The sequence below is a fragment of the Scophthalmus maximus genome, chromosome 11 (assembly GCF_022379125.1).
Source record: "Scophthalmus maximus strain ysfricsl-2021 chromosome 11, ASM2237912v1, whole genome shotgun sequence".
In the NCBI taxonomy this organism is placed as follows: Eukaryota; Metazoa; Chordata; class Actinopteri; order Pleuronectiformes; family Scophthalmidae; genus Scophthalmus; species Scophthalmus maximus.
Window position 1 is genome coordinate 18215454 of NC_061525.1, and position 24354 is coordinate 18239807.

A 24354-nucleotide genomic window follows, 5' to 3' on the forward strand; every position below is an offset into this window, starting at 1 on the left:
CAGACACCATCTCTCTAACCCCCCCTTCCCTCTCTCACACGCGCACACACCTACATTTTGACATCAGGAGAATTTTAAAAGCAGTCTCCAAGCAAAGCATGTTTACGCGAACATTGTTCAGAGCAAAGGAGGCCAGGGATAGCAACGCACACGCGACAAAGTATGACCATGACCGTGGCCCACGCTCACGCTGCCTGCGTGGTTGTTTCCCCTTCCCTCAGATCAACGATGCCCACAGGCAGCGGTTCGAGGTCCCCCATGAGCACGTCGGCAGCCTAAAGAGTGACCCATCGAGCCCCATCGGCAACACGCTGGAGATCTCTCAGAAACCCTTTGGCCTCACCGTGCGCAGGAAGGAGAACAAAAAAGTGCTGTGAGTGCTCGCCGTGCGCGTTCCTCACACATTTTGGTCGTGTTAGGTGGAGAGGGGGGTTTGTTGAAGGGGGAAGAAATCGATATTTGCGATGAAAACAAGGTAATTTACGAGGTAATTTAGTGAATTTTATAAAACTGAAACTGCAATCACGGTTGATCATGTGGATGTAATTCTGGTTGCAATATAAGTGCCATGAATAGAGTATAGCTGTGACTTGCTGTCTCATTTCTTGCCTGCCGAGCTCCTCGTACTCATTGAATTGAGAATTGACGGTTGTCGATAGAGTAACATTGATTCTTTGTATCCAATTTGATGCAATCATGTCAGAAATCCTCCAATCCTGCAATCCTATTGGCATGCATCGTGCCACCATAATGACATGTGACACCTCCGCCACGTTGCATGTTAGTTGTTGCATGTTCCACCGCAACAAGTAATTATGTCCGTGTCAATCCGAGGAACTCTGGGTGAGCTCTGGAGGACATTATGGAAATCAGTCACTCCTCAGAGCAGACACTGTCCTGTTGCTGTGAATCAGCGCCGCTTATCATTCATGTCAGATCAAATCTACCTGCATAGGCCAATTTATCTTTAATCTAGAGGACTCATGTTTCTTACAGCTTTTTACAAAAAAAAAGATATAGATAGAGACATATTGTCCAGACATCAGAGTCTCAATCTGTGTTCACCGTTGTCTGTGCTGCAGATGTAAATATCTGTATTACAAGGGAAGCTAGAGAATCATTGATTATACCACATGACAACCTTTGGCTCATTTCACTTACTGGTGTATGGAGCAGAGTTGTTGTCTTTCTCAACACCGCGTGACCTTCAACCAGAAAAGGCGAGATTGCGCTGACGATTGGTGGCAGTTTAGTGATCAGGCTGCTCGCGTGAATGACCATTATCACTCAGTGTATTCTGTGGTGTATTCAGGTGATAGGTCAGACTTCTAGGTCAGGTGATATAACAACATTACATTACATCCATTTAGCCAAACACCTCTGTCCAAAGCGACTTACAATATTAGACATCATCATTCGGTACAATAATCTGCTCATGTCTTAAGAACAAAGCCCTTAGAGTTAAAGAGGCGGTAAGCGATTTTTACAAAACATGTATTGCTTTTAGAATCGCTTACCCTTTTAATCATTTTATATCAATTTTATTACATGCTTTTCACATGAGCAGTATATATAAACCTCAATCCTCTACACTGTCCATAAAGTAGAGCGATAACAAGGTTTATATTTGTTATCGGTACCATTAAAAACTGTATTCATGTATCAATACAACTGAAGTTCATAGATAGAGGAATTTCCCGGTTTGGGATCAATAAAGTACATCTATCTATCTATCTATTGAGGGTATAAGTATAATTGTACTCACAATCATTGTGCTCTTTAACCTGTCAAGGCCAGTTTGTGTGGGCCTTCTCTTCTTGTGCTTCGTGTAAACAGACACGATCATCCTAATGACTTGCTTTATGTCCTTTGGTTTAAAACATGTAAAAAAGCCCCATTTAATTCAATTTGGATGTTGTGTTTTTTATGTGTGCATGCATCATGACTTTTCAACAACACTGCATATTTATTGCATTTGCGATACCTTTTCTTGCATATTTTGTCTCTATATCTTTGAAATGGCAGCTGTATGCAGCCAGGCTATATCCACTACGAGTGCATGAGAGCAATGCTAACCTTAGGACCTATTACAGCTTGATGGCATGGTCTGTCTTCTCCCTGGTTCTTCTTTCTATAACTCAACTCCTCCGAAAATCCATCTCTCTCTTCTCGCTGCATCTCACTCTCACCTTCTTTCTTCTTCGCCTGCCACATTTCCTCGTTCTCCGGCGGTCTCTCTCCCTTTTACATCTCCCCTTTGCCCTGTCGCACGCATCGGCCTGTCTCTTCACTTCCCATTGGTGGTGACCTGTTCTTTTGTTTTTGTGTTTTTTTTATTTTTATAAACGCATTCAGGTTTGACACTACGATGGCGCCTCTGGTGTTCGCCGACCAGTACCTCCAGCTCTCCGCTAAGCTTCCATCCCATAATGTTTATGGCCTGGGAGAGCATGTGCACAGACAGTATCGCCACGACATGAACTGGAAAACTTGGCCCATCTTCACAAGAGACGCTTTCCCTAATGGGGTGAGGAGTACACAGTACTAAATACATTTTTAATGCAATTGATACATGATGGTAAACATACACATGTATGTTATAAATACATTGCATCTGCGCCTATATGTCAATCCCTATAATGCATTTTTTTTCCCTTTAGTCATTGTGTGTCAAAAGGTTTACAATCCACAACTCTACCTAGGGTATTTGTGTTTGTGTGCAGTATGCATGTTGTGTAAGTAGCATGTTTACATGAGCTCCCTACATGTGTTCTCTCCTTCCCAAAGGGTTTATAATTGAATGTCTTGTAAGCTGATTAGGCGGCGAAGTCACCCCCTCAGCTCCAATAAGTCTCCCGCTTCCCTCCTCTGACTCACACCTCTTCCCTTTATCCCTTCATCCTTCCATCTCCCTGCCTCCCCTGCAGGGAATGCATAACCTCTACGGACACTATCCATTCTTCCTCTGTCTGGAGGACGAGAGCGGAAAGTCATTCGGGGTCTTCCTCATGAACAGCAATGCGATGGGTAAAGATTAACACAGAAAATGAGCACCGGCATACTTGAAATTATACGTTCTGGCCCGCAGACATACACAAATGCATACATGTGCAAGCACACAGACATAAATGGAAAGTACATGAACAAAGTAGTATAATACACATATGCACACATATATTAACAGGCTCCCAGAACCTTTGGAAGATAAAAAAAAAAACATTTCAACATGGTTCAAGAGTTAGGTGCCAAGATTGTAACACACATGGATCTACAGTCACCTTAATCAAAACATTGTGCAGACATCAAGAGAATATTGCATGGCAGTTTGATTTCCTTAAGGAGTTGACTGAAAGCATTGGGAATGCCAACTGACTCGCTTACTCATATTTATAGTCTCTTCATACAAAAGCTTTTTTTGTGTGCCGCTCATGGATTGTAGGCTACACAGTAGATGGTGAAGTCTTCACAAGGAATGTTGTGGTTAGCATGAGAGGGCATTTGAGGGTTATCATTTAGTTATTTAGTTATTCTTGTTATATGGGGATTAATTTCAGAAGCCAGTTTTTTTGCATACCTTTTGTGTTTTTGTTCAGAGGTCACCCTGCAGCCTGCTCCAGCTGTGACCTACAGGACGATTGGGGGGGTCCTTGACTTCTACATTCTCTTCGGAGACACACCAGAACAAGTGGTCATGGAGTTCCTTGAGGTGAGGACTATTATAATTTTATTTTTTAAAGCTAAAATATGCAAGGCAGATTCTTGTTGGTGGTTTGTGAGTTGTCTTGGAACAGTAAGTGCATTAACCATATGTCCAATCATGCTGTCCAGCTCATTGGCAGGCCCGTCATTCCTCCCTACTGGTCACTGGGTTTCCAGCTTTCTCGGTGGGACTACGGTAGCCTGAGTGAGGTGAAGACAACTGTGGAGAGGAACCGTGCCGTTAGCCTCCCATACGTAAGCTCTAGTGTTTATGGTTTTCTTTCTTCCGCTGTTTAATTTTACAGTTGTGTGCAGAAAGTATGTCTAACACTCTAAAATTGCTACAAAGACACTTATTTCCATTTTCATACAATTTTGTCCTCACATTCTTGTGATGAAATGCAGAGCATTGTTCACAAATAATTACCTATTTAATATTACAATTCTATCCATGAATTTTTATTAATTTCAGGTACATAAATGTCCTCATGTGTTTGACACCTAAACTCTAAATATCTCAGCTATTTTGTGAATCTTGCCCATTTAAAATGTTCTTTTCAGTGTGTTTACACTTTCAATGAGTTATGGGTATTGTTAAGAAATCTAATTTCTACCACTCTTGCTGATACAGCTTATATAATGCAGTAATGGTAGACCCTTTTTGGTTTTTTTTGTTACTGTTTAGAATAAATATTTGATTTAGTCATTTGGAGGTTGGGTGACAAAATGACTACTGCGTGACAAAATACACCCACAGTATCAGAGGCCTGAGATCATTATCAATCAATTACAGTCTGGGAAATGAAAACACGTGTCATAGTTTTTCTTGATATTACTTTGTCATTTATATTTCAGTCATAAATCTTTTTCCTCATGCAAATGCAAATTGCGGGAAAAAATGGAGGCAGGTCAATGGAAATCGATACTTCACCCTAATGCACCCCTTGTTGAAAATTGAACCACGCACGCATTACTGTGTGGTTTCCAGAGGCAAACGCTTTAACCACTACACTATCTGCGAAAACGTGATATGAAGGTTGAAGCAGGAGTTCAACAGGCAGCCAGAGTGATAGGGATGGCCTTTAGCTTAGACAGGGTAATCCGGCTTTCTGTCAAATAATGGAGAGTCTGCTGGGCTCTATAGGTTCAATCCCGGGACCACTATTTTTCAAGCGTCACTGAATGTTAGCGCTGATCAAAGATCAATCGACTGAGTTCCTTTCATTATCTCATTCATCCTGATCTGAATGTTAAAACTACTCCGACACTTGAGAAATACCAGTTCCAGTTGACATTTTCTTGGGAGTGGGCCTTACTGCTTATCTTAGTCTGCGCCTGCTGACAGTTACTGTAGGTCCCTTCCACAAAGAACTCTGATGTTTGATGTACCTTTTTCCTACTTAATCTCTAAAGTAAACTGCTAATTATAATCTTTCTATGCCACTGCCATAAAACACTTTAACAGTACCACAGTCCACAATGACAGGACCAATGTTTGAACTCGTTCTTATCTAAATATGAAATAGAAACAAATTTTTGACACCATGGCAATATTTCACTCTGATAATTCTCCAATCTCTCTTTCATATGCAAAGACATTAGGACGCAGCCGCTTCCTCTCCTGCTATACTCAGGGACATATTTGATAACCATTAGATAGACCACAGAGGGCATTATCACATTCCCCCTAATATGTCTGGCGCTGATTACCATTAGAGAAAGGATCTGGCAGAGCCTTCCAAACCATCTGCTCTACCGACATGGAGTAGATTTTGGCAGACAGACAGACAGACAGACAGCAGGAATGATGTCACAACCTGGCAAAACCCCCCCAAAACCAAAGCTAAAGAATGTGTTAACATTGTCACTGTCCTCTCAAGGTTTAGCAGCACATTACCCAGTACACTGCAGGGACTCCACTTTGACTAGTTGTGTCCAAAATATGCAAAGAAGCAGAAGCATGGTTGTGGGTACATCTAAGATGTATTACGGTCATTTTGAATTCATTAACCTCATGCAAGATGCAAATGTAATACATGGAAGGCATACCAGCCTCTTAGCATCTCCATTTAGGTTTTTGAATATCTAAAGTGTTGAACCTTTTTTCCTAAACAGCAAACACCTACTTTTAATAGGTTGTATTTGGACATATGGTGCCCATACAGACATGTTGTTCTTATCCTCATGCAGGACATTCAGTACACTGACATAGACTACATGGAGGACAAGAAAGACTTCACCTACGACAAAGTCAAATTCAGTGAGCTGCCTCAGTTTGCCGATTACCTCCATGAGAAGGGGCAGAGGTACATCCTCATCCTGGTAAGAAATTACAAATTTATTAATGAAGTTATTGAATGAAAAATCTGCGACCACAAAACACCTGTTGGTACTGTACCTTGCATTACGGGGTTTGGTCAATTTCTCACATTACAGGCCAAATGTTGGTGTTGTGATGTTGAGTTGATTTATACATTCATCCATCTAGCAATCCTTACATCCACCTTTTACTATCAGAGGTGTTGTGGTGGCAGTAGGTCAAGCAAGGTATTTCAGACGTCCTTCTCCTCAGCGACATCTTTCAGTTCTTCTTGGGGGACCACCGAGGCTTTTCCTGGTCAGATGAAATATAGTCTCTCCAGTGTTTTCTGGGTCTACTCTGGGTTCTCTTACCAGTTGGATAAGCCCAGAAAAACCTGTAATAGAAGGTGTCATGGAAGGGTTAGCAACTCTACTCCCCACGGCACTTTAACTCCCTTACTTAAGACAGCAACTCTGTCTCAGCCCGAAGGGAGCACTTGGCCTAAGACTTGGAGGTACCGCTTCACATACAGCTGCTAACCGTCCCATCACATGCTGAATTCGCCGTCTGATGAAGCCAACGGAACAAAGTCATCTGCAAGAAGCTGCAAGAAGATTCTTAGGATTCACTGGATACACAACCTGGCTGCATCCTTGAGATCCTGTCCATGGAAAATAGCTAAACAGGATCTGTGACAAGGGACAATCCGGGCAGAAGGCAAAAAATTTATATGTATTCCAACTTAAATCAAACTTGACAGATTTTTTAAATGCATTTCCTGCTCCAACAACAAATGGAATATTTTATTACAACAATGTCAAAACTATTATGTGGGCAGTCATGCTATGTAATTGGCAATCAATGCACCAAATTACTGTTCATCAGCAGTTAATTTGAAATTGAGCTTCTGTTTCTTCGTATTCATACAGGTCTATTCCTTTGTCCCTAGGATCCTGCAGTGGCTACCAGTAAGCGAGTAGGGAATGCTGCATACGACTCCTATGACCGAGGGAATGAGAAGAATGCCTGGGTCACTGAAACAGATGGGAAAACTCCTTTGTTAGGAGAGGTGAGATGAATTCAGGTGTAAGAGAAAAATTAGCCATGAACAAATTGAAGTATTCACTTGGTGGGCCCTTAATTTGGACTTTTACTTGTTCAAACACATGATGCAAAAAAGCAATATAAAAACCATTCTTAACATTGATTCTGGAAAAGTCATTAATGATCCCCATTACATTCACAGAAAACTACACCCTAAAATATCAGTCCATGGTGACGACGTTACGGTTAATTTAAGATATGGTTTAGGTTAGATCGATTCAGGTAGTGGAAAAGCCAATCAGACTTTTGTGGAAATGATACTCAAGATAATACCCGGAACATAGCTTTGACTTCAATTATAATAATAACCATTAACCCTCCTGTTATCTTCAAAGAGTCTTCAAGTCTTTAAGGATAATAACATGTATTATGTTCAGGGTCAATTTGAACATCAAGGAAACAAATGCCAATTCATGCACTTTTTAGTTGTGAGATTGTAAACCCGAAAAATTATTATACACATAAATAAAAATAATACTAATACTTATACAAATACTACTACTACAACTAATACTAATAATAATAATAATTTAGCCCAATTAAGTTTTTAGCTTTTCCAGATTGTATCCAGTTTGCTATTAGAAAGTTTGTAGAGCATTGTACCACATGAAGTGCAATTTTTGCAAATCAGATCCAAACCACATTTGGAGTTGGTTTGGATCTGATTTGCAAAAATCTGAGTCCACTCAGATTTCTGCAGCTCAATGTGGATGCTCTGGCTCATCAAATTGTGTTTAGTTTTTTGTTAGGCATTTTAATTTACCCAGATGTCCCCTTTACATTCTGTTGAATGTGTGGAAGACATACAAATCAAACTGCGCACCAGGCCTGCCACAAACGTATGCTTTTTCTGTGTGTACACAAACGTGTGTGACTGGTTCTTTACAGTCCCAATTAGACCGCAATACTCCCTCAAAGAAGTATAGATCAGATCATCACTTTAAAGAGCTCTCCCCTGCAGTGAGGGGTGGACACTGGGGGTCAAAGTTTGTTGCGGACACGCTTTTATAGTGTTGCGTTTGATTTCACAGACACGGTCAGGACCAGTCCCTCTGCTAATCGCTTTTTTATGCTGTTTATAAGGGGTCAAACATATGCATTGATTTCCACGTTAATGTTTAATCTTAGAATGTTCTGCATCACAGATTAGGCATGCAAGTGCGTGTGTTTGGGTGTGTGTGTGTGTGTGTGTGTGTGTGTGTGTGTGTGTGTGTGTGTGTGTATGAGCGAGATGGCGAGAGAGAGTCTGTCTGTGTAGATCTATGTGTTTCCATTTCTCTAAATGAGAAGCTATTCTTGGCTGTCTGTGCACATGTGTGTGATTGTAATTGTTTCGTTTGTTTCTCCCCCCCCCCGCCCCCTATGAAATGTATGCGTCCCGGTTATGAAAACATAAGGGTCTTCGCGAAATGACCTTTGCGGCAGCTGTGTCAGTGAGAGAGGAGATGCAGCGAAAGGCTGGTATTTATTCTGCTTTTAAGACAGCTAATTGGTTGCAAAGGATAAAAGCTTTTTCTGCCAGCCCATATGTTTCAGAGTGCGAATAAAATCATAGCGAGACCTCACTAACGCAGATGAACATTTCTGTTCTGAGTACACGGGAGGCAAAAAAAATGGATGGAGGTAAACACTGCAGCTGGGAGTAAATAAATAAATACATATTTATAAAGGAGTCTGCAGGTTTTAAAAGGTAAGGATGACAAGACAGAAACATGGGCCGAAAAAACAAAAGGCAGGTACAAAAGGACAGACGGACACAAATAATAGATTAGAGGGGAATGTGCAGGGAGACAGACTGGCCGTCTTTCTGAGAGGAGTCGGGAGTGACAGGGTGGTGCACAGGAAGTCAGCTGCGGAGAGAGACCAGAGACAAAATTGAGTGATTATCGAGTAAAAACAACAACAAAAACGGGGAGAGAGAAGATACTTTGAAGAACAGGCAGGCAGAGGGACATATAGAGACAAGTGGGAGGAGGGAGACGGACAGGTAATGACTGTCTAGATATGCAGGCCGACAGAGAGAATGGCATAAAAACAGACAAATGGACATGAAGATAGGGTGAAATATGCAGCTCCAAATGCCAACAGATTTGTTTGAAGTGTTTACTGGGCTGTCAGTACTGGTAAGCAGCTGGAGACGTCAGGGAGACAAAATCTGGAGTTAAAGGAAGGGAGACGTGATCGGAAAAGAAAAAGAAAAAAGAAAAAGGAAGGTGGAGAATGCGAGGTACTATCAATAAGCTCTGACCTTGGAGCTCGGACCACCTGCCAAAAACATCTGCCTATAAATCTGCGTGGGTGTCTGCAAATATGTGTGTGCACATGTCAGCGTACATGACTGTGATTCATGCCTTTGCAAGAAACTGGGTTGTAAAGTTATCGGCAGTGGAAGTAAAGGCAAGAGATGGCTACAGTGGAGCAACCTTGAGATTTAATATCTACTGTGCTCTAAAAGAAGGTTGCATACAGAAATGCGCACACACACACACACACACACACACACACGTGCGTATATACAAAATCTCCGCTTTTCTCTCTGGATTAATCATTTGTCTCAATACATGTCATTAAGGACGACTTCTAACACACAGTCCCGTCTTGAGATTTCTATTGCATTATCGATTTTTTGTTCTCCTCTCCTCTGTTCTCTTCCTCAACTCGTTCCTCTCTCCATCTCTCTCTCACTCACACACACACACATCAATCCCGCCCCCACCCTCACTTCATCTCGCGTCTGTCCCCTTTTCTTTGTCATTTCCACATCTCCAAGCTGTTTCTCTGACATTTCCACAGGCCTAGTTTTCTTTTGCTTCTGTGGAGCTCGCGCTACGCCTACACCATCGCGGCTGATCGTGCCCCGTCATGTGGTCTGCATGTACAATGTTGTGTAGGCTAGCTTCTTGTCTACAAGAAGACAAAGGCACGGTTCTTAACGACGTCCTCTTTGCCAAAACAAAAACCGTAGAGGGAGACCTGTCAGAAGGGAAGCTCATGCGGTGATGCCAAACTAAATGCTCTCAGAAATGTATTCCAAAACTTTTTTTTGTCTCGCTCTCAGGTGTGGCCAGGAGAGACAGTGTTTCCAGACTACACCAGCCAAAGCTGCATTGACTGGTGGGTTGATGAGTACGAGCGATTCTCCAGGGAGATCAAACACGACGCCCTCTGGATCGTAAGTCGCCCGTAGGCACAAAACATGACGGAGTGCGTTCTCCGGTTAGCTGCAGACATGAGTACAATGACCCCGAATGATCTTTGAATCACAACTCTTGTGGCATGTCATGAAAAGTGTAACTATTGGTTAAATCTATTGAACTTGTGTTTTACCAAAAGTGTGACCTCTGATGCACTTGCAGGACATGAATGAGGTGGCTAATTTCAAGAAAGGATCGAATAAGGGCTGTGCCGATAACAAACTCAACTACCCTCCCTACACTCCAAGTAAGACACGTTCTTTTCCACGTTCTGTGTCATGATCATAATTCAATGTGCGCTGTCAATGCGCCGTTTTAGTAGCTGCGGTAGGTGCGTTTCTTTCCGGGACATGGTTCAGGATGAATACTTCGTCGTTGCAGAATTGTTTCAGGGCCCCTCACTGACAACACAGTCGTTTATCTACAGTTTATGAAAGTCTGAACGTGGTACAGAGGTCTTGACAATACAAAGAAAAACAGGGGTGTCACTGACCCGCAGCTTGTGGCAACAAATGCTGAGCACAACTTGATGAATTAGCCACAACAGCTCATAAAGAAAGTTCAGGTGCAGAGGAAAACTCATCTACGATAGTGGGTCCCCGTTGGAGAATTCTGAAAATGACTCTTCTGCCACGTCTTTTATTCGGACTGTGTCTCGGAGAGGATGATCATAACAGGAAAAAGGGATGCTCCCCTGATGCCATCTTTTTATTGCACTCCTCCTTAGTCATCCCCTTCTTCCATTGCTATCTCTGTCCCTCATTTCCTTATCGTTCCCACTTCCCATTGCAGTATACAGTATATATCACCTCCTCTCTCATTCTCTCCGTCCCCCTCTTCCACTCTCCTTCCCTCAACTGCATCCTTTATTGTGTATTCACTCCATATCTACCCTGTTTCTTTACCTGTAAATCTTTTCTCTCCCCCAGAGATCCTGGACGAGGTGATGTACAGTAAGACTCTGTGTATGGATGCCAAGCAGGCCTGGGGGAACCACTATGATGTCCACAGTCTGTACGGATACTCTATGGTACTGGCCACTGAGAAGTGAGTGCATTCCCAGTCAATGATAGAATGAGTTTGGCCAGCTCGCGTCGCGGCACAGAGGCCAACTTAGTGCCACGCCTTCAGAGAAATGAACTCGAAACGCACTTAACGACGAAATCTTTAAAATCAAGTGATGTCAGAATCACAGGTCATTGAGCCCTGGAACAGGAATTTGGAGCTGACATGCACAAGTGCGACGGTCCCTACGTTTTGTGCAGCGCAGAGAATCACGCCACCTGCTAAATCATAGCCTGTGACTCTTGCACACCATTTGCGAGTCGGATCCCATGCGATGATTGCCGAAATATGTGTTAATGAGCCTGGCTCCCAGGGTGAGAGAATGGACTTCTCATCTGGAAACAGTGTACATCCCTTTACTTACACAAACCCACAGAGGGGCATCGGTGTAACTCACACACACGCGCACACTAGCTTGATTGCAAACTATATATGTACAATGCCATTTGCATTGTGAATGCAGTAGCAGCACCAGTTTTTGTCCTGTATTCAAGTTGTGTTAATGTTTTAAACACCATTAGACGAGGCATTGAGTACGCTACATTAAGTTTTGCTCGCCTCTGTCACTGTGTTGGAGGTATACCATGGTGGTGATGACTGAGGTAGACGCTTGGTTAAAATCCATGCATCTAATCTGTTTCCTTTCCGACACGGAGAAAATTTGAAACGAGAGAGTAGCAGAGGAGGTTCACTAGAGCCCATCAGATTTGTCCTTTAAAGACCATCAAGATAGCACAGCCAAGCCGTGTGCAGATTACTACTCAAACCATTACAAACCACCTAAATGTCACAGAGGTATAAAGTGCAGCCTTATTCATCTGGAAATGATACAGTTCCCAAACTCTCAGCTGTATATTCCCCACAGGGCTAAAGTTGGTGATAGTTGATATTGCAATATGCACTGATGGCGAAACCGCATCATTTTTGGAAGCGGCACACTCACCTGCACTAATGCGTGGTGCCTCGGTAAGTCAATTGTCAGAGTATTGACACCATTCAACTTTCCCAATAGGTTATACATCTCATGTCTGTATTTCAAAGGCTTCCTTTGCCTCCCCTGCACTCACTTAGTGGGTTATTTTTGCAGCAATTTTATGCTGATTCATTCCTGCCATGAGCATTCAAATGTACCGCAGATGTCAAAAAAATCTAATAAAAGAGGAACACTTGAATGAAATGCAACCTTTCAGATGTTGCTTTTTACCCGAATGCACTCTCAGCATTGCATAATACAGTGTCTTCAGAGAAAGAAGGGCTTCTTTCACAGTAATATTATGACAGTGTTTTATGTGTTTTCATACAAAAGTGACAAAATTAAAGGTCCCACCAATATCCTTGAATGGATACAAGCAAAAAGGCCTTTTACATTACTATTTGGCTTTCACGACAGCAAAATGTGAAGTTTCAATTTCAGATATGACATTTTGGCAATAAATATGACAAACGTTTAATAATTCCACGATGAATATCTGTAACTGGAGCTTAACTGTTGATTGTTGGACAAAAACAAAACAAAACATAAAACATGCAAAATGAATGCAGCGTGTTCGACTCATGGCACTTCCCCAAGGGCAAAGTGTTACCCGTGACAACCACACAAAAGTGTAAAGTTTAACACATGCTGTGCACAAGTGTATGCACAGAGGGAAACTTAAAACCTGCATACACATGGTCACACACACACACACACACAGACACACACACTTGCGCTGGAGACCATGTACACAAGCCCCCCCTGAAGTGGACTTGCTGACTCACTCCTTTGGTATGAAAGCAAGCTCTTTCATCTCCGTTCTCCCCCTGTCCACTAATTAAAATGTATTATTGGCAGGAGATACGTTTTGTACACGTCATCGGGGTTCTGTATTGTCGTGGAAATCAATGCCGCATCAGTTCCCCCCATCAAACATAATTCTGCACAATGGGGAAGGAAAACTACAATCAGCTCTGGCATCGTCTACCTCTGCGTGTTCGCTCCACTCGTGAGCATGCTTGTGCTTGTGCGTTTGATATATGCATCTCCCGTGTGCCATTCGATTCTCCTGCTTCCGCTCGCTCCTTATATCCCAATGATCACTTTCTCTCCCCCTGCTCCCTGTTCCTGCTCCTGTCCTGCATCTTTGCCACAGAGCTCTGCAGCGTGCGTTCGGAGGAAACCGTACCCTGATGCTGACCCGCTCCTCCTTCCCAGGTGTGGGGAAATATTCGGGTCACTGGCTGGGGGACAACGCCGCCAACTGGAACGACATAAAATGGGCCATCCCGGGCATGCTAGAGTTTGGGCTCTTCGGGGTTCCCTATGTGAGTAGCACACCTTGCAGATACCGTTCCTATTATGCTTAAGAAGAGAGAACAGAATTTTATCTACCTGGTTGCTGTGACAAGGCTTAGTGGGACTGAATGTTTTCCATTTTTCTGAAGAGCCACAGATTCAAACATCACGTCAAAAATGTTTCAAATTTTAGCTTAGACCCTCTTTCAAGGCTTTGTATTTGTGGAGAACAGTGCTATTAGTAGTTTTGTGTCGTAACCTTCTGTAATATCAAACCTGCAGAAAAAGTTAAGTTAATGAGTTTCATTTTGTTTGTTTATTGGAATTGCTTATAAATTTGGCAAAAAGAAAAATATGCTTTTTCGTTCATTTTTAGTCAATATGCACTGACATCGGTACATTTCACACAGAGACTCACATCCCCATTACAGATTCATAACACACTCAACAAGATCCGAAGAATGCAGCTCTGACATTCATTAGTTTCACCCTTTTGCCTTTTTAAAAGGTATCCAGCTGCTAATTGAGATCTCTGCTTTGGCAAAAACACAAAGACAAAATGGGTAGGCAAGAAAATGGGCGTCTGGAATGACATCCAATTAAACATCTGGAAGAACAAGACCATGTTCAAACACACACACGTTCGAGAAAACGTACTATAGCCAAGTGCATTCTGTAGAGCACAGAGCACAAACAGCAGTAATAAAATGACAGGGGGGGTCAAATACACGTGCAAACACACACACACACACACACACACACACATGCACTCATCCAGCTGTGCATGTCCGGTGGTCTTACAGATGTGAACTACATCCTGGTTGGACTGTTGTCAAGCTGATTTTAGGCCCTTCAGTTCACAAAACACTCACTCACACACACACACACACACACACACACAAAGAAAGGGGGAAGGCAGGAGAGATGGGATTTGGAATCGATCCCCTCCCATTGAGGCTGTTGTAAAAATGTGGCCGGTTGTGAACAATAGAAAGCAAAGCAGTGTCAATGGACCGGCCTTTCGACTGTAGTCTCTTTCCGACGTGCAATTCATTTAAATAAAGATCACAGGCCACGTCTACTGGCTGCCTTGATCAAATTAATATGACATCCACGTAGACATTTTAAAAGACAAATTTATATTGGTACCACTTTTTTAGTGCTGCAAGGTTCTGTCACTTTCTGAAGGGGCCTTCATGGACCTTTGTGATATAAAGCTTTATTTCATTTTCATCATTCAATCTCTGTACTGTTTTTCCACAACCTCGAATTTTCTCTGACTTTATGAAATGGCATGCCACATGTACGATTGCAATACAACAACAACAGCACATGAGACGCGGGCCGAAATACTCTGCAGGTTCTGGTTGAATGTCAAACTGTCGTCCCCCGATGCGTTTCCAGATCGGAGCAGACATCTGCGGATTCTTTGACGACTCCAGCGAAGAGTTGTGCCGTCGCTGGATGCAGGTGGGAGCTTTCTACCCCTTCAGTCGGAACCACAACGCTCAGGGCTACAAGGTACCTTGAAAGCATTTTGTTCTGTCATTCTTATATTAGACTGTCAGTTTCAGATTTATGTATCAGACGGCCGTTGTTTGGTCTAAAGTGCCGCAGGGGTATACCCTTTATTTCATAACGCCGTATAGGCGCTGTGACTCCAAGTAGTTAAAAATAGAAACGCCTTTCGGTATCCATGGAGATTGTCATGACAGCAGCACTGGCAGAACCATGTTATAGGATAGAAGCAGCGGGGCGTCCGGTTTTGAGTTTTAACACTGGGAATGTTATCTGCTGAAAAAAGTCATTATGGAGTAGAGCTGCTGTGGGTATTGGAACAGTTGAGCCTGGAGTAAAACGCAGCCCGGGAGCCCAGTGCCAGACTGATGCTCATCAAGTAGGTTGAGATTTTGCACCTTAGCAAACGATAATGCTGATGCAAAAAATGATGTCGAATCGCCAAAGTATGATGTGCCATATGGCATCAGACCCTTGACAAAACTTTGAATATGTAGTGTTCACTCTCTCTGCTCACACATCACCGCCTCTTCAACCGCAACTGTGGGTCTGGCGTACAGTATGTACTCGGATGAGCAAGACAGAAGTTCGAGTTTCAAATTTTATTTTAAATAGAGAAAAGGGTCTAATAAACACGACAAATATATAACTAACAATTGGAGCTTATCCTGCACTTTTCTTTTATTGTACTCAAAACTCAAAACCCTACAACATTATATAGTTTGAAACGCCCCTGTTCTTAGAAGCAATGGTGGTTAGTCTGGCATGCTAATGTTTGGTGCAGAGCCAACTATTCAAATCCCTTCCTTGAATTTTTCATGTTGTAGTTTTGGTTCTGGAGAGGGTAAATGAAAAAAAAAAAAGGTGCCATCCAAATCCTTTATCGCCAACATAATGTCACCTCTACCACTGCCACGTGCACATTTCTCTAGCAACAGTCTTCATGTGACATTTTCTATGCTCATCACAGCTGCAAAAATAGAACCGCATTGAGGTGGTAGGGGATTAGAATGAAATGATGTGTGTGTGTGTGTGTGTGGGTGTAGTTGCTGGTGGACAGGGACATGATGATGATGAATTTGAAGTACGATTCCCTCTAAACGAGACAGCTAATGTATGACCTTTGCTTTGCCCTAATCATGGCCCTCATCACACAGCCGTGCAGGCCAGTCCAAACACACACACACACACACACACACACACACACACACGTGCACAGAGTTCTCATCACACTCTCTGAGGTGCCGAGGGCATGAATGATTAGCCAGATGAGAAGAACATGGCCTGTTAGCGGCTAATCACCCTTTCACTCTCCGCTATCATATAAATTAAATCATAATTCTGTTTCTTTCTCACACACTTCCCCCCCCCATTATTTCTCACTCTCACATTCTCTTTCGCAATTTCTGCTCTTGGATGAGTTTCCTTTAAAGTTAATTTGTATTTTAATCATCATAAAGGTTAAAATCCAATATAAAACTTAGAAAAATCCTCCCAATCACTTCAAGTCCGTCTTTCCCTTTTCCACCAGGTTCTGTCCTTCTTCCCCCAGTCTCACTCCCCTTTCCCCCCTGTGATTACAAGACAAATCTTTATTTTTTCATCCCATCTCTCTCATTTATCAATGCCATCTCTTTAATCCATCTTTGTGTCTCCAGCCCCAGGATCCAGCTTCGTTTGGCTCTGGTTCAATGCTGGTGGAGAGCTCCAAACATTACCTGAGGATACGTTACACACTTCTGCCCTACCTCTACACACTCTTCTACAAAGCCCACACCACGGGGGAGACTGTTGTACGTCCTGTCATGCACGAGTAAGTCTATACTGCTCATGAAATAACAATTGGCTCTTCCGCCCGATTTGACAGAAAATGCTCTGGTTTTGATGACTGTGCTAAGAGATCTGACCTCTCCTTCATTAAGCACATTCATGAACATCAATTTTACCTAAACCGGCGATGCAAAATGGTCGGAGGAGGTGGGGGCGGTACAGGAAGCTTTGGAGGCGAACTGCATTGGTAAGAGTGCAATGAGCATGGCAACAGTGAAAAGTGACAGGTTTTGACATCCACCCAATGCACCCGCATGAATATGACTGGACGTTAGTCGCTGTCCAGCTGTGAATTAGCCAATCACTGAAAGGCATATTGCAAAACAGGTGTTGCCAATCCGCTCACACAAGAGCAGCGTCAGTGTTCAGCCCGAACTAAAAGGCGGTGTGCTTCATTTCAGTCGGCGCAACTCGCATCGAGGTATATTCATATTTAATTTAGTTTAGTTGAGTTGGAGTTGGTGGAAAAAGAACTGTGCTGTTTTGAGGGAGCTCTTAATGAATCCCAAACAGTGACGAGGGCTCCTGCCGAGAGAGAGAGAGCCAATCATCCAGAAAAACAAAACATACCGCTCCTTGCCTAATGAGTTTTAGCGGGGAGTGCATTAGACAACAAGCATGCTGCAATTTCCCCTGAATAATAGTAAAATCCCCCTTTCATCCGAGAGCAGCTCATCCATCAGACGAACATGCTGCAGAGTACTAACGGCATCTTGATCGTGAAGAACCCGTGAAGCACCAGTGTTGCATTTCTCCCTGAACGCTTGCGAAACACCTTCTTGTCTGTGAAGTAGCTCAGCCAGGGCACCGGAGATGCACGTTCGAGACACGAACGGCCAAGCCCGAAATGTTGCTCATATGCCGACCAGGCCCCCTCACCTCTCTTCGTTACCCGAATTGGCATTGAGCATGGGCTATAATAGTATAAATCGCTTTTTATGAACAAATATAAACTACAGTTTGATGATCTACTCACACACAACAACAACAACAACAACAAAAATAACAACTAATATCCACCAGGAGAAAATATACCCAAAAACACTTCAGCCCATACTGGACCCACCGACTTCTGATTTTTGGTTAGTACCAATGCGAATAAGTAAACTTTGTGAGGAATACAAAGACTGTAAATGCAAACGGACATCTCCAATTAATACACGCGTATTGAACTGCAAAACACCCAGTGGGTTCCGCATCACATGCAAGCAGGCGGCACGCACGCGAATAGCTCGTGTTCTTTACAAATTGAACCTCGGAACAGAAAACGGCACAGCAGCCAGGTTAAACCAAGCAAACACAACCTGCACCCAGCCACAAACGTGTTGTCAACAGAAATTAATGTCAACACAAGCAGCACAAGAGCGGATACTTAACTCAGACCCCGGGATCATGACGAGTCCAAATCCTGCGTGCGCGTCCCTGGGTCGCACTCCCCCCCCCCCCCCCCCATTCCCCCGAGAGCAAACGTGGGCAAACTCAGGCTTTTGCCCTGACGTTTGAAGAGACGGCGGTTTGACAACCAGCCGAAGACGCGTGGCACGCTGATCATTCACTCCATTCCTGCAGTGGTCCACAGCGAGAAACAGAAAAACTGCGTTGACAGATTCAAAAAAACGTCTGCATTTTACAGCATGCATGGATGGGATCGGTCATTGCCAGCCACAGAGACGTGAATGAGCCAATCAATGTGAAGCATATTGCAAACAACCGATGCCAGAGCCATTTCGCCAGGATTCCGAGTTTTCCTTGTTCCATGTAGCCAGTAAAGAAACAGTGTTTTATTCACGTACTCATTCGTTTAATTTCCTCACGGCGCTGCAAGATGTTGTGTTTTTCTGTTTTTGTAGAGAAAGGGCCATCTGTAAATTCCCAGACTTGTCAGAAATAGGAGGTGATTGTCAGAGCTTCCCTTCATGCGAATCCTAGACTTTGAGTTTTAGTGGACCCGTTTTTTTTTTCTTCTTTTTACTTTGTTAAATGAAAAAAAACATCTTTGATGAATGACGAATGAAGAGGGTGTGATCGCTGCAAAGCTTGTCAAAGAACAGAGGCGGTGCACAGACAGGTATTTACTGAGCGAGCGTAGAAGGGACACGATGGTTTTACACAATGAACCTAAATCACGATTATTGTCATTCCCAAGGTTCTACGCTGACAGCGCCACCTGGACGGTGGATCGCCAGTTCCTCTGGGGAAAACACCTGCTCATCACACCTGTGCTGGACCCGGTCAGCCAAAAACACAAACACAGCAACGCAACATTGTGAACAAAAATCGAAACTTTAACATGCTTCGCCTTTTTCCAAATACATATGCTCAGTCAAAATGTAAGGGACTGTATTTCTGGCGTAACCTCCCCTCACCGGTAGAGGCGCTAATTTAGGGAAATGTTTCACACATATTTCGTCGTGTGAGTCGCAGGACTTGTTGAAATGGACAACTACAAAAACAGGAGCATGTCTCCTGTGTCATAGAGAGTACATATAGAAGCTTATATGTAGAACATGGGGAAATGTGTTCTGCAGATGGTGCAGAGGAGTTACTCATGCACTCAGAGACACGCGCAAACACACACACACACACACACACACACACACACACACACACACACACCCTGACCTCCACTGGGAAAACATGACATGCGATTTTCTTTGTTGCCCTCCCCTCCTCTCGTCCCTCTTTCTTCTCTCTTTCATATCCTCCCTCTTTTCTCTCAGCTCTAATGAGAGCACTGACCTCATTACTAGCAGATTAGAAGTGTAGATAGATGTGTGTGTGTGTGTGTGTGTGTGTGTGTGTGTGTGTGTGTGTGTGTGTGTGTGTGTGCGTGTTTGTCTGAGTACGTCTGTATATGCACGCTCGTGGATGTCTCTTGAAAGAGATTGAACGGAGTTTGTAAGCTTTCGCGTAAGATTTGTTCACATGTCCAGATTTCGGCATCTGATGGAAAAAACACCAAAGACGCACCATGCTGCTTGAGAAGGAGCCCCTCACCGATCCTCCGCTCCCAGTTCTGCATATGCTAAAGTTAGGCAGGCAGAAATGGGTAAAAGTTGAGAGGCAAAAATAACACCGCACCTGATGAAAAAAATGCCACATTAATGTCTAGGTATAGCCAATACAGTTGCAACTGGGGCATAGTCAAACAGTGTCAAACAACCGTGTTGGTGTTTTGAAAACCTCTCGTCTGCTGTGGCAAATAGCAGACCAGAGGTTACACCCCTTGCAAATGATTTTTGAAATTTTTCCAAATGACCTATCTGATGCGGCTGAATCTTTTGTGGTGGCAGGCTGCCGCGGAGCTGCGGTGAGTTGTTTTTTTGAATCCAGTGAGAGAGAGAGAGAGAGAGAGAGAGCAGGCGCCCGGGACGTAGTGCCTACTATCTGTTGCAGATGCAACAGGCTGTGAAGGGCCACACGAGGAGATAGTGTCAGTTACTTGAGTATAGGGTCACGGGTTGATCTTTGACAGGCCTTTCCATCCTGCCTTCCCTTTCCCTTTCGCATCGTTCTCATCTCTCTGTGTCTTTCTCTATTGAACTCTCTCTCTCTCTCTCTCTCGCTCTCTCTCTCTCGCTCTCTCTCTCTATCATTCAGATCAGACATTGCTTTCACCTTGATCTCTGTGATAAAGTGGGGGAGATTCCCTCTGGTCTTCATCCACGCTTTCCACCCTTCCTCCACTTGCCCATTACTCCCTTTTTTTGCTTTCTTTTTTTTTTTTTTTCTCAGCTCATCCTTTCATCAGATGTCGGCTCCCTTATCTCATCTGCATTCTCTTAATCAGCTGCTGTCAAATCACCCGTGTGATCCCCATTTCATTTCATCCCGTCTCCCTTTTTTCCGGCGCGCTCCCTGTCTTGGTGCCCGCGTCTCTGCCTCTCTCATCCGCCTCTCAGCCGCCGTCTGATCATTCCGCCAGCGTGGATCTCTGGCCCCCACCTGATCAGATCTCGCTTCACGGCGAGCCGAGCTTTCAGCACCGTGAATGAGGATGCAGGCCCCACGCCTCGTCCCTCTCAATCACCTGCAGCTCCCTTCCCGTTAGTCAGCGGGCTGAGTGATAGGCGCCACGAGCAAATCAGAAAAGCGAGGTATGGGGCGAGCCTCCTTTTCCCCAGGCTGTCATCCCACAGACTGTGCAGCCGCTGTGACGGGTGATCCGCATCAAACTGCGAATAAAGGCCCTCAGGGGGACGTTAAGTCCCGTGATATACTTAGCAGACTACGCTACGTCTTTATCATAGTTTACTGTTTTTATTGTTTCACACGCACTTTGCCCGTATTTGCCGCTGTTTAATTATCCTTTAGTTCCCTATTCTCTTCCCTGCTTCTCTCCCTGTCGCCCGTCTTTCTCGTTCCTGATGAAGGGCCTCGGAGGGCCCACGAAATGGGACGCGCAGCTGAAGAGGGACAGACAGGAAGTGCGACGTCGGTGCCATAGGACAGACAGCCTGGGCCGACACAGCTGACAAAGTGTATTTTATCATTTAAAAAAGGAAGAAAAAGAAAAAATCCTCCTGTAGTTTGTTCTTTCTTTACCAGCGTTCTCTGTGTTTATCTCCCTCTCTCCCTCTGTTCCGCGCCGTCAGAGGGAGCAGGGAAGTGACAACGATATCAAAGGCTTTGACGCTCTTCTATTGATTGCTCCTGTCTGTCCGCCACCTTAAGCCATCAAAGCATGCCACCTATCAGTTGTCGCTCGACGCCGCCTTTTCCATCATCTGTTGCATCACAGCACGGTCGACCAAAATGTCACAAGGGCTTTGTGGGAAACTTTATATCAGATGATAGGCAGTTTCGAAATAACTTTCCCTGATGGGGACATCTTATCGTCTACTGTACCTCTTTTTATTATTAAGCTGCTGTGATTTATAGCGGCAGGAAACGTCTGTGATTCCTTTGCAGCGTATTGTAGCATCGCTCCTCATGTTCGGCTTTGTAAGTATTAAAGTGTCTCCATTGGTACATTGAGCCAAAGCAGGTGTTGCTGAGTGCAAACACAAAACCAAGGCAAACTTGCCTTTGCACAAATCGCAAAGCTGACACCTTTTGATGCCTGCGCCAGAAATCAGAAGCATGCAGTATTTGGTTGTACATGATGCCAAAAACAAATGTTTACACCGTCGTTCTTGTTTTCTGCAGGGTGTGGACATGGTGCGCGCATATGTGCCAGATGCTGTGTGGTACGACTACGAGACGGTAAGAATATTCACCGCTTGTTTTAATTTGTGGACTCAGATGGATAGATTTAAGATCGGTACGAAAGGTTTCGTCTGAAGCACATCCATTCCCCTAATGTGTGACAAAATAAATGATCACTTCCAGCAGACACTTCAACTCCTAGTTTATATTGCCGTTGAAATATTTCCTCAAATAGAGAATGAAAAGAACTTCCAACATAATTCAATTTCTCAAGTGAAATTTACACAGCATCCATGAATAGCATTATTTTTTAAGTGTTGATTGGCTACAGAGAGAAAGAGTTAGACAATGATTTTTTTGAACATATTGTGCAATCTGATTTAAAACCAAATGGCATGAAATATTATCAAAGAGTTGAATCAATATATCTCTGATACAAGAAACTGAAGACCATGTAGGCTAAACAAGGTTTATAGTAAGAGGAGGCATAATATTCTACAGGTTTGCCTAATTCAATTGATGGTATAAATGTACAGTGATCCGCCAAAAAATATTGCACAAGGGCTTATCAGCATTGTGCTACATTAACTGACAACAAAAAGAACATGTATCACATGAAAGTCTTTGCCTCGAGTTCCGTCTTATCTCTTTGCCTCGAGATAAGACGGAGCGAGAGAGAGGACAAAGATAGAGTGGAAGAGGGGGCCAGGGAAGAGAGACGGAAGACTATCTCCCTGACGGAGAGATAAAAGAGGTGTTGAGTTCCTTTGGGACCTTATTTGGGCGTCACAGTGGCGATGTAAAGCACCCGGTGATCAGATGAACGATTAGATTGGCTGTCTCGCCACCGGCCCCTTGTCCCGGTTGGTCCCCCGTGATTATCTGGGAAGGAGAATGGAAGCGTTGGAGGGAGTATTGATGTTGTGAAAATGACCATGAAAAACAAGTTACTGAAGTGGGGGGGGGGGGGAAATAATGGAAAAAACAAAGGGTACGAGGAAGTGAAAACTGATGGGATGAAGGTTGAACAGAGAGGAAGTGGGTAAACTGAGGACAGCACCTGAGATGTGCGATAGAGGAAAAAGTAGAGAGGAGAAGAGGAGAAGTAAAATGGAGGGGGGTGGGGACTTAGTGTATATAGAGGAGTGGGAAGATGGGAAGTTTGGCCAGAAGGAATAAGGAGAAGAAGAGAAGACAAGGCAATAGAAGACCTCCTTAAGGCAGACAATGAGGGGGTGATAAGATCTGAAATTGCTTATAGACGCTTCACTAACTCCAGCCCACACACACGCCCTATACTCCACTGTACTGCAGGAAACACACACACACACACACACGAACACACCACGCGCACACACACACACACACACACACACGCACACACACAGACACGCAATGGGAACGAAGCAAAATGGGACGGAAAAAAAAGAAAGAATTAGAGCACCACAAGAGAGAATAACAGGAGGCAGAGAGAGAAGTAGGGAGAAGTAGAATGAGAGGAGATGGAGAGAAATGAGTTTAAAATGATTTTTAGGCTGGTCTGAGGATTCAGTCCCCGCGGGATCAGAAATTAACCGCGCTCTATCAGGGCCCCCTCGGAGAAATGAGTGAAGGGGCACAGAGAAAGAGAGACGGAGAGCCAGAAAAAGAAAGACAGATGGGAAGAAGTGTGGCTGCTCCACACAGTGAAATAGTTCACAGCAGAATAGCACCGTCGTACATCATGTAATATATTATTCGACTATAATATATTATTATATTTTAAAAAAATAACACATTTCATACCCCTCTCAGGTAACTCAGTCAATGCTATATATAAGATTTTTTTTTTTTTTCAGAATTGTATCATCTTACCAGAAGGATCAACGTTAGTGCAAAAACCCCAAAATAATATTCACAAAATGTAAAGGTTAGATTGTTAATCCCTTAATTCATTTTGCTGTCATGTGGAAGCGAGAAGAGAAAGATCTAGAGGCACAACCGCAGTACAAATAAGGTCGGTTTATTTTTTAATGGTAAAATATATATATATATATATATATATATATATATATGTGTGTGGAGCTGTATCCACAAGTTGTGTTGCAGGGATTTCAGGAGGTACAGAGTTTTTCGAGGAGTGTTGTCAAAGTTGAGTCTGGTACAGACCAAAAAAACATTACACGTTGCATTATTTTCTTTATCCTTTATTTGTTGAGGGATTTCCAGATGGGAACAAAGCT

At 43.5% G+C, this 24354-nt stretch overlaps 1 protein-coding gene across 2 annotated transcripts in view; it reads left to right on the forward strand.

Moving 5' to 3' along the window:
- Positions 1–24354, forward strand: part of si (sucrase-isomaltase (alpha-glucosidase)) — a 64028-nt gene that overhangs the window by 10193 nt on the left and 29481 nt on the right. For both annotated transcript variants that reach the window (XM_035623541.2, XM_035623540.2), the window contains exons 6-20: positions 222–373; positions 2356–2527; positions 2928–3027; positions 3594–3706; positions 3829–3954; positions 5890–6021; positions 6951–7070; positions 10164–10277; positions 10462–10546; positions 11229–11346; positions 13494–13665; positions 15041–15157; positions 16813–16967; positions 19131–19215; positions 22133–22189. In XM_035623541.2, the coding sequence (XP_035479434.2) occupies positions 222–373; positions 2356–2527; positions 2928–3027; positions 3594–3706; positions 3829–3954; positions 5890–6021; positions 6951–7070; positions 10164–10277; positions 10462–10546; positions 11229–11346; positions 13494–13665; positions 15041–15157; positions 16813–16967; positions 19131–19215; positions 22133–22189 (1818 nt within the window). The remainder of the gene's footprint in view (positions 1–221; positions 374–2355; positions 2528–2927; positions 3028–3593; positions 3707–3828; positions 3955–5889; positions 6022–6950; positions 7071–10163; positions 10278–10461; positions 10547–11228; positions 11347–13493; positions 13666–15040; positions 15158–16812; positions 16968–19130; positions 19216–22132; positions 22190–24354) is intronic.